The sequence below is a fragment of the Schistocerca piceifrons genome, chromosome 3, assembly GCF_021461385.2.
Source record: "Schistocerca piceifrons isolate TAMUIC-IGC-003096 chromosome 3, iqSchPice1.1, whole genome shotgun sequence".
NCBI lineage: Eukaryota > Metazoa > Arthropoda > Insecta > Orthoptera > Acrididae > Schistocerca > Schistocerca piceifrons.
In genome coordinates this window covers 698787536-698798786 of record NC_060140.1, presented here as the reverse complement: position 1 = coordinate 698798786, position 11251 = coordinate 698787536, and the positions used below count along the sequence as shown (strand labels likewise).

Here is an 11251-nt window from a genome sequence, read left to right as displayed (position 1 = left end):
TAGAGGATATATATAATGAATTATAACAGAATTACAACAGGCTAACACATTTTGGGATTGAATCTTCAAAGGATCCATAGAGATCTGGCTGTACAATAAATTTATAAATAAATAAAAAAATTTTTAAAAAATCTTTCCAACCAAGCAAGGCTTGGGATCCAGCCTTGGACTTGTTGAAAGTGGGAAGATCCACTTACATCTGGCAAACCGAAGTGTTAAGGCCACACACTGTAGATATGCCTCCTCTGCATCAGTAGCATTATGGGCCTGGTGGTGGAAAAAAAAACAGTACATTACCCACACCGTCTTGTCAGTGGTGTCATGCCTGTGACTGCCAACACATGAGTGACATCAGGAGGGAGGAGTATGAAGAACTTCATGAACTTGAGCACCCATCTGATAAAGTCATAATACAACTGCTTTTGTAATATGCACAAATAGTTCATTTTGTTGAACTTGTGGAAGTCTGAAAATACTATTTGTGTCTTTATAGCCTATGATGAGATCTCTAGCATTAAGAGAAGAGAAGTTAACCACTGAAAGGTGCTTTGGACCACAACCTTAATGCCCATAAAACAAAAATCATCAGTGATAGAAATCATCTGTTCAGTTCATCGGATGTAAATAACACTCCACACACAACAGTAAAAACAAAATGAGGCAATGTAATAAGAGTAAACTGAAGCACAAATACTTTTTTGTTGACAGTGACTCCCACTGGCTTCTTACAACTTTATTTTTATTATTCATGTCACTACAGGAGTGATGCATATAGGTTGCAAGAACAATTTTTATGTTGCCTGAAAATAATCAGAGAGATTGAACCTAGTAGCAAAATAAAGGCTTGTTTATAAGTTGTTCATTCTGATACATAAAAATAACTTTCCTTAAATTTTTATGAGCTGTGGGGCAATGCCTGCAAAACCCAAAAAATTACTTTGTTTTGTACTTGTGTTGTTCATACACTTATTCTCAGTCCGTAATGGTAGACTGACCACTATGGTAAAATATTCATTGCATAAATTAGCAAATTGACATTATTTTTCAACTATAGCTAGTCTAAGAATGCAATTATTTTGCCATCTAAAAACATAAATTATTTTGAGGGTGATCACATGGTTACTAATCTAACCAACGATACAAATCATCAATTTTATTTCATTAGCTCCTTTTCTACATTTTACTCTGCAAATAAAAGAAACCTTTATATATAACACAGTACTAGCAGAATTCTCTAATTAAACACAAATCTGAGTTTGCACAAAGTGTGGCTGCTTCAGTTTCACAGATGGAAGGGCTGCCACAAAGTATCACTTAAAACAATTAATATAACAATGATGTGTGGAATTAATACACAAATATTCTCCAACAACTATTTCTCACATGATATTTCTTATTCCAAATAAATCCAGAAAATTTTATAAATGATTGTCTATTGAAACAAACTGATCTGTAATGAAAACTGTTGCCAATGTTCTCTGACCATGGCATGAAATCAAGATCTACGTTGCCTCTTTTCTGAAGATCCCTCGTGGTTTTCTATTGATTTTCTCTTTCTTGATTTTGAGTCAGACTGTTCATCATCATTGTAGGTTGGGTGTCTTTTATCTTCAGATTTTCTGTTTTCATGATAATGTTTCGACTTTGATTTTCCTTTTGAGTTTTCCTCTGCTTCACTTTCACTACTACTGTCTTCACTACTACTGCTTGAGCTTGAGGTAGAAGATGACGATTGTTCATTATGGTTGTGCTGCTTTTTCTTCTGTTTCTTCTTGTCTTTATCAGTATGTTTCTTGCTTGATGTTTTCTTTGATTTCTTTTTCTTGTTCTTATGCTTTTGTTCTCCATCTGAATTAGAACTGTCTGTATTACCCTCTTTCTTGTGTTTTGAATGGCTTTTGTGTTTCTTCCTCTTTTCCTTTGAATGCCCGTTTTCCATTTTTTCCAACTTAAGTAAAGCTCTGAAAACAAAACAAAAAGAGCTACAGAAACACCATACTTAACAATTAAAATGCAGCACTAGAAATTATGAAACAACTCTTTACATAGTCAATCTGCAGTAACGACTGTAACTGGATGTCATTGAGTATACTCCCTCCTCCTCTTTTACACCCCCCCCCCCCCCCCCACACACACACACACACACACACACACACACAGAGAGAGAGAGAGAGAGAGAGAGAGAGAGAGAGGGGGGGGGGGGGGGGGAGAGAGAGAGAGAGAGAGAGAGAGAGAGAGAGAGAGAGAGAGAGAGAATTTTAACACATCTATCAGTCTTACTTCTTCCTTTCTTGCCAACTCATCTGTGTACCCATATTCTAGATTCATCTTTCAGCATTATTTGTATCTTTTTTCACCTGCACACAAAATTGTGGATTAAATCAGCTTTTGGCATATTACAGTATGCCAATGTCCAACAATAAAATCTTATTTTCTGAAAGAAACCTATCATAATGAAAATAATTGTCTACAATTAATGCTTCAGTTCACTAGCAGATTTAGCCATAATAATTCATTGTTAAAAAGACTGATTAAGCCTCGTGTGTCTGTCACTGATGATAAATATTCTTTTACTGAATATCATACCAGTCTAATCATAGCTGCTCCAACAACTGGGTGTTTAAAATTACACTTAAGGAAAGTTACTTTATAATGAGAACCAAGAAGACATTTTTGGTACACTATTGGCATTGAGATGAAATACCCCATACCCACATTACTACAAAATTGGCAGTACCTTCAGAAAGACCAAAGAAAAGGCATCTGGTGACTCTTAGGAAAGACATACAGTATTTTTCCTCAGAGGTTTCCTTTGTGCAGAACTACTGTCATGAAGAACTTTTTGAAAGAAATTTCCACCACCTGACTGTAAATTACTACTCATTTATTTCACACAATCATGATCTTGGCTTTATAGCCATTCTCAAGTGAAAGCTGAAATGTCACAAAATGTCATACATGCCTAAATTACATGTCATCATCAAAATAACATTTATTATCTGCTCTTATACACCAGTCACCGTATTACAGGATACAAGTACATATCAAAGATACCAAATAAGGCTGACACTGTGCACAGTAAATAAACACTGTCAAACTGTAATGTGTATCTGTCAGTCATTGTTATGACCTGCATTAATCATGTCCTTACATCAACTGACAGAATTTGTCAAAACAACCTAAGATTTTCTTATCACGATTTCTGCAACAAGTAACCAAATTGATTTGAATTACCTTGGTGAACATCCTTGTCTCTCAGTAAATTACAGATAATTCCGTTTTCATTTCAGTACCCTAACTAAAAATATTTTATTACTTTTCAGGGGCTATCAGCTGCTCATTTGTTTACTTCATCATCATTTCCTTCAAAAACAAACTTCTGAATCCTTAAGACATTTCTTCTCCTGTCAAATGTAGAGCCATCTGTGAAAGCAGCCATATCATATCAGCTGTGTTGCTAATATTATCCAGCATTCAACTCGAGTATGACAACTAAACAGCTGCCTAACTACATGAGTGACCATCGACAAACTGTAGCTAACTAGAAACTCTAGCATCCACTTGATCAACAAGTTGCAAATTGCTACATGCTTCATCAATGGCTTCAGCAGCTATTCAGTACCTGTACTATTTGGATTTCTCCCCTACACTTCTTGTCAGCCTGAGCACCCACTCATTAAACAGGTGCAAAAACTGATGTGTGAGTTTCTTCCAATTGTATTAACATAGCTGTACAGGTGTGTCCGTATGACTTAGAGGAGCCATATGAGATGTATATGGATAAAAATACGTACCAAAGTCAAATTTTACAATTAACTAACTAGGTTGAAACTGCTGGGAGAGTATAATGCCTTGGTCTACACACAGTGCACATAGCTGTCATTTTAATTCATTGATACACATGTAACACTGTAAAATATGTCTCCAAATTTATTATAACCAACTAAATACACTTTTAGTACTTGGTTCAAGTACATAAGCATCCACATTTTAGCAGTCACACCAAAGTTCACAGCTGCTGCTGATGTATGAAAACAAATACACTATGTGATCAACAGTATCCACACACCTGGCTGAAAATGACTTAAAAGTTCGTGGAATTCAACATGGTGTTGGCCCACTCTCAGCCTTGATGACAGCTTCCACTCTCGCAGGCATAAGTTCAATCAGGTTTCTTGGGGACTGGCAGCCCATTCTTCATGGAGTGCTGCACTGAGGAGAGGTATCGATGTCGGATTGTGAGACCTGGCACGAAGTCGACATCCCAAAACACCCCAAAGGTGTTCTATAGGATTCACATCAGGACTCTGTGCAGGTCGGTCCATTACAGGGATGTTATTGTCATGTAACCACTCCACCACAGGCCGTGCATTATGAACAGGTGCTTGATTGTGTTGAAAGATTCAATCGCCATCTCCGAATTGCTCTTCAACAGTGGTAAGCAAGAAGGTGCTTAAAACATCAGTGTAAGCCTGTGCTGTGATAGAGCCATGCAAAACAACAAGAGGGGCAAGCCCCCTCCATGAAAAACATGACCACACCATAACACCACCGTCTCAGATTTTTACTGTTGGCAGTACTCATGCCGGCAGACGACGTTCATTGAGCATTTGCCATACCCACACCTTGCCATCTGATTGCCACATTGTGTACCGTGATTCTTCACTCCACAAAATGTTTTTCCACTGGTCAATTGTCAATGTTTACGCTTCTTACACCACCGTGGCATCATTTGGTATTTACCGGCGTGATGTGTGGCTTACGAGCAGCCACTCGACCATGAAGTCGAAGTTTTCTCACCTCCTGCCTAACTGTCATAATACTTGCAGTGGATTCTGATGCAGTTTGAAATTCCTGTGCGATGATCTGAATAGCTGCCTGCCTATTACACATTACGACCCTCTTCAACTGTCAGAGGTGTCTGTCAGTCAACAGAATGAGGTCAGCCAGCACGCTTTTGTGCTGTACGTTTCTCTTCATGTTTCCACTTTACTATCACATCAGAAACAGTGGACCTACGGATGTTTACGAGTGCGGAAATTTTGCATACAGACATATGACACACGTGACACTCAATCACCTGACCGCGTTTGAAGCCATGAGTTCCGTGGAGCACCCCAGTCTGCTTTCTCATGATGTCTAATGACTACTGAGGCCACTGATATGGAGTACCTGGCAGTAGGTGGCAGCAAAAAGCAGCTACTATGAAAAACATATGTTTTTGGGAGTGTCTGGATACTTTTGATCACGTAGTGTACTTATTCAGGTGGGTTAATACATTACACAGATAGCAGTAAGAAAAATCTTACAATTCTAAATTCAATGATCAATTTTCACCCTGCATTTGGAACACAACATAATGCTATCAGCAAAGTAACTCGATATTTCTTACCTCAAAAGCTTTTTCTTCTGCTTTTTTGACAGGGATTTCAGCATCTCAATATCTGATGCCTTCAGCTTATCGTCATCTGACTCCACTTTCACTGACCTCTGGAAACAAAAGCCATAACTGTAATGTAAAAATATAAATTTCATCTCATTTGCAAATCTAGTAATAATATGTAGGGGTTTCCAGAAATGACTAATTTCAAATTTTCTACTACAACTAAATACTTTATTCAACAAATGATATGAAAAGAACCACAGCTTTTATCTGGTTAAGGCACACAGTGTTGCAGCTTTAATCACCTACTCCAAAGGAGACTTACCAGATGAGATGAGAAGGAAAGTCTGTCCTTCTCATCCCGTCTGGTAAGTCTCCCCTGACCCACAGCTCTGGGTGACTTTCCCAAAATCCACCCTTCTCCTAGACCTCTCCAATTCTTTTCCTTCACCCCTCTTCCTTCCCCTACAACCCTTCTGTCTGAAGAGGGAGTCACTGGCTTTGGAAACTTCTCTAATTATAATCTTTTGTGTGTGTGTTCCGCTGCTGCTTGGTGTGAAGATATTATCTATCCGGTTACCTGATTTTGTCAAAAATTGATTGCTTTTGCTATTACATCAAGCAATTACGATGTTTGAAACTAATTACATATTAAGTATTTTTTCAGACAATGGTAAACAGATTGCCCTTACATCCTCTTACCCAGGTTTAAACTTTGCTGGATGCTTCATCAGTTTCCACATTTTGCTACAAATTATTAACATCACCGGCAAACACATGCAAAAGAGTGGAAATTTTGCTACATCTCTCTCTCTCTCTCTCTCTCTCTCTCTCTCACACACACACACACACACACACACACACACACACACACACACACACACACCTACTTTGCGCTGGATGGTGTGTCCATCCTGAACTTTCCTTACTGTATTTATAATCTAAACGGTAATATCTTTCAGAGACATAATGAAGTTCAAAACAATAATGGAAATTCCTGGATGGAGCAACATTACAATAATGGAAAGGCAATCAATCACCTACAGCAGGCCGCTGCATGGAGCACAGAAACACATAGCAAAAAAAATGGTTCAAATGGCTCTGAGCACTATGGGACTTAACATCTGTGGTCATCAGTCCCCTAGAACTTAGAACTACTTAAACCTAACTAACCTAAGGACATCACAAACATCCATGATCGAGGCAGGATTCGAACCTGCGACCGTAGCAGTCGCGCGGTTCCGCACTGCGCGCCTAGAACCGCTAGACCACCGCAGCCAGCAAACACATAGCAGGAAAAAGCGTTTACACTATAATCCGTTCATCATAAGAATAAACCCAATGTAAATGAACACAAACACAATGAATGGTCAGAAGCTGTAGCACACGTACACTGGTATTGTTATGCTCTTGGAAGTAGGTCCTACTTATGTATTAGATATTACTAAGTTACATTAAATGAAACTTAAATATATTCAAATGTATTAACAGCCATCAACATTTTCTTAATCACACTTTAGCTATGTAGTTTTTATTTCAAAAATCGTGAATAGTCACAGTCTCTGCAGCTTTGTGCTCTGATTGTCGCGCTGTTAATGCGCAGTATGAAAATGGCTGAGGCTGCTTTCTGTTCCATAGTGAAACACATGTGTGGAACATGGTTAAAAAGTGCCGAGAAATAGGTTGTGTTCTTAATGTTTTTCACAAATTTACAGAGATAATCGGCTTTGAAGTTTTCCCAGTGCTGTATATAATGTAGTTGATACACAAATCCACAACGAATGTGTAGTGCTGTCGGTAGCATAATGGAATGTGAACCAACTGCAGCAATTCATGTGTTGGTTCAAACCTCCCCAGTAACTTTTTTTTTTTCTCATTCAATTTGAAATACCTACATCTCGTAATTATAGAATTCATCATAATTTTTTATGAATAATGCACATCATCTTGTTTCTAATTACATATTGGACAAAAAATTCGTTTCCATTTAAAATACAAATTTTTAATTAATTTATCGTGTTTTATGAAAGACTGTTCATAAAAGTTGTTTAAATTAAGAAAACATAACAATTTAATTTTTTAAGGTATAAATGAAAAACCAAATCTCCTCTATTTGGAGTATGTCCATTGTTTTATAAAATACCGTAAAACATGAGAAACAACCATTTTCACAGCATCCGGCACAACATACAAATGCGGCATTTTTACATTTGCTACTGTACCATTACAATATGAACCCAACAGAACCGAGGCTGGAGCCAAGCCACAGGATTTGACCCGAGAAGTAACAAGACTGTTAAGCTGCCGACATACTGGAACTAACGCACGCAGCTTTTTCACACGTCATTGCTGAATGCTGGCAGAATACACAACGGCTCATCTTAAAAGAAGAAGAGAAAATGCTGCGCCAGGTTGGCTTCGTCAATTCTATTGTTGACAGGCTCGTTATCAACGTAGCAGGTGACACTTCCAGAACTGAAATGTATTTCTTGGATTCAGATGAGGAAGGAGCTAAGAGATTACGAGACAACTGACTGTAAGTAATACCTTCAGTGGCTTCAATATTTAACTATACAGTGAAATCCTTCAATACTCTCTTACATTACACACAGCTTATGCAGAAAAATTACCCTATGGTTAAGTCTCAGGAATTTTCATCATTCTTGTTTTTAATTACAATAGTACGTTAGCTAAAAACTATAACATGTCGCGGTTTTCATCTAGTCATCTAAGGAGTGTATTGTGGGAGATTTACAGTGTATTATTTCAAACTGCTCAAAAATTAAATGACATTCAAAGCTGTACTCCTCCTCTGCTCGTCTCTCTTTAGTGGGAACTGCAGTTGGCCATGTCACTGTAGGCTAGCTGTACCAGCTGACCGGCCAGTGCTGTCTAAGTTAAATGCGCTGGTAAATCTGTTGTCTTGTATTATCACTAAGTCAATGTGCGCACTACACACAGCACAAAACGTACCCTTATTATCGTACTTGGGAGACTCGAGACAGCCTGGCTGCAGCCCCACGTGAAACGGAAATCTAACGAGGTTCCAGAAAATGCGGAAGAATACATAGTGCAATGTTTATCAGGTTTATTCTTACGATGAAAGGATTACAGCTTTCGAGCAATAGCTCCTTTTCTAGCAAATGTACACACATTCATGCACACAACCACACAGATACCCAAACACAACAATGACTATTGTATGAAAGCAATTTATAAAGTGGTGCTGGAAAATAGAGTGTTGACAAAGTTAATGAGAATGGAGACTTGAGTATAGGAAGTCAGCTAAACAATCCCAGCACTTATGAGTTTGAAATGCAAGCAGGGAGTACAAGGGAAGATGAGACAAGACACTGTACAGCAAAAAGTACTGCTTCTTTATCTATGGTGTCTTGATTATATTCCATCATCACTGCAGGAGTTCATCTGATAATGTAGTTAATCAGCACGCACAAAATTATTAAAACAGACAAGCTTAAAGAGCACATCCTAAAACTTTCATAAATCTTAATTAAAGGTAACCCTGACCAGTGAACTCAGTACAAAGAGTAGTTTCCAAACATGATGCAAGAAGAGGAGATCATTAAGGAAATTGTTTGGCCTGATAAGGTTTAGTTTAAGCCGTAAGAAAAAGTAAACATACTGAACTAAGCGAATTATTACACAAGTAATATACACGCGTTAGTGGAAAAGAAAGTCATAATACCAAGAATTAAAGTGATTTAGATGTCATCTCAAGGTCTTACATGGGCCACTGTTTCATGTATGTGCAAGTAGTACTCGTCACTTGTATCTGACCACACATCTCTTTGGCATGCTACGAGGGTGGTTTGAAAAGTTCTTGGAACGGAATAGATAAAAAGTACTTAGATCACTGAAACTTATTTTTTTCAATGTAGTCTCCTTGTAGATTAATGCACTTGTCCGATATTCAAGTGCCTTGATCCCATCTCGAAAATGAGTTTCCTCGAGGCCTGTAAAATAGTTGTCAGCTCCGGGTATCAATTCTTCGTTTGAAGTGAATCTTTGTCCACCTAGAAAACATTTCAATTTTGGGAAGAGATGGGAGTCTGATAAGCGTCATATCAGGTGAATAAGGGGGGGGGGAGGGGGGGGGGGGAAGGAGCAGGTTGGCAACAATTCATACCTTAGTTCATGTAATCTTGCCATGGCGACAGCACGTTTTTGATCCAGCATCAAAAGTTGTGTCATCCATCTTGCAGATAATTTTTTCATTTCTAACTCTTCAGTTAAAATGTGATATACCCTTTCAGATGACATCTGGCGAGTGTGAGCAATTTCACGCACTTTCAATTGGAGATCCTCCATGAGCATTTTGTGCACTTTTGCAATGATTCCTGGAATAGTGACTCATCTTGGTCGAACACTGCTCGGATCATCATCTAAGCTCTCCTGACCAAATTTAAATTCATTTGTCCACTTGTCAGCAGTTGAATATGAAGGAGCAGAGTCCCCCAGTGTATTCTGGAAATCAGCATGAACGTCGTTTGCTTTCATTTCTTTCTTTATGAAGTACTTAATCACTGCTCAAATCTCAATTTTTTCCATCTTTGCAAATCACTACACAGAAAAGACAACACAGCCATGTCACTGCCACAGCTCTCTTGGAAGAGCACTGACATGTCATGTGTTTACAGGCAACAGTCCAATGAATATCATCTGAACAACTCTTGCACTAGTGCAGACCTCTTGTGGTGATTCCGAGAACTTTTCAAATCACCCTCGTATTTGTGTGCTCCATGATAGTGACAACAGCAGATATTACTAATGATATATGAGATTGCCTTGAGTAAAGGGTAAGATTGAAAGGAGGATTGGGTTTTCCCACATTCTTCACATTTAGTATCACTAGACTTTATCGATTGGAATCCCAAACCATGTTGTGCAACATAGGTAACTAACCACATAGGCACAATGTCAGGAAAAAAAGTGAAAAGCAATATGTGACAATCACAAGAGATACACTGAGAAATCTTTAACAAAGAACATTTCATGTTACAAAAGAACATTTCACGTTCATCAAAAGTGACAACACTGATGATGACCTATTGTGTCACAAGTAATTGCTGGAGGTAATCAGGATTCATCATCTTATGTCTGTATCAGTTTAGAGTTATATCTAAACTGTCTCATCCCTCAATCCCCTGGGAATGTCTACACATTTTATGGAAACCTTTGTATTCAACACGAGATTCCAACTTTCAAGGACAAATTTAAACAGGCTCTGTTAATGATTTATCTTCTAATGAAACAAACCTGCGATGTCTGCTGCTGGAGAGAAAGTGCACTCTTTTTCATTGCAAGTCCATCCTCCCTCATCTGCTGTAGCAACAAATGAGTATCAAGACTGGAAGCTGTGTTTTCAGCACTTGATGACTGATTATACATAGGACATTCCTTATCTGAAATAAAAGAGAACTGGTAAGATGATTAACGTCACGCTAATGAGTGACAGGAAATGCTGTTCCCAACGGGCAAATTAAACAATACATATTTATTTACCATGCATGTACTTTAATCCAAACAGAGATTAATTTACATATTTAATCTTACATTTAGTAAAAATCCCATAGAAACTGAGTACCAAGGCAGTGAATTTAAAAAGTAAACTTCACTGTAAAATAATTTATTACATGCCATACAGGAGCAAATTATGTCATAACACAGCAACTTGAAGTCATGACCAATATGAAGTAGCGCAGAATCACAGGTCTCAAAATGTTTTGCATTTTCCTTCCTCCTTAGTGGTAGATGGAAACTAATACTAAAACAGATGCTGAAAGAATGATGAGCAATCAGGAGAGCTACTGTGATTTAGTCATTCTAAAGTCACAATTTACTATAAAG

The 11251-nt window shown here is 38.0% G+C and overlaps 1 protein-coding gene across 1 annotated transcript in view; it reads right to left on the bottom strand.

Annotated features, from left to right (window-relative positions):
* Positions 1–1138: 1138 nt before the first annotated feature.
* LOC124788220 (corepressor interacting with RBPJ 1) overlaps positions 1139–11251 on the bottom strand; it is a 73311-nt gene continuing 63198 nt past the window's right edge. Inside the window, exons 5-7 of the mRNA XM_047255401.1 lie at positions 10661–10806; positions 5393–5490; positions 1139–1961 (exon numbers count right to left, since the gene is read on the bottom strand). Coding sequence (XP_047111357.1) covers positions 1496–1961; positions 5393–5490; positions 10661–10806 — 710 coding nt within the window. The 3' untranslated portion in view covers positions 1139–1495. The remainder of the gene's footprint in view (positions 1962–5392; positions 5491–10660; positions 10807–11251) is intronic.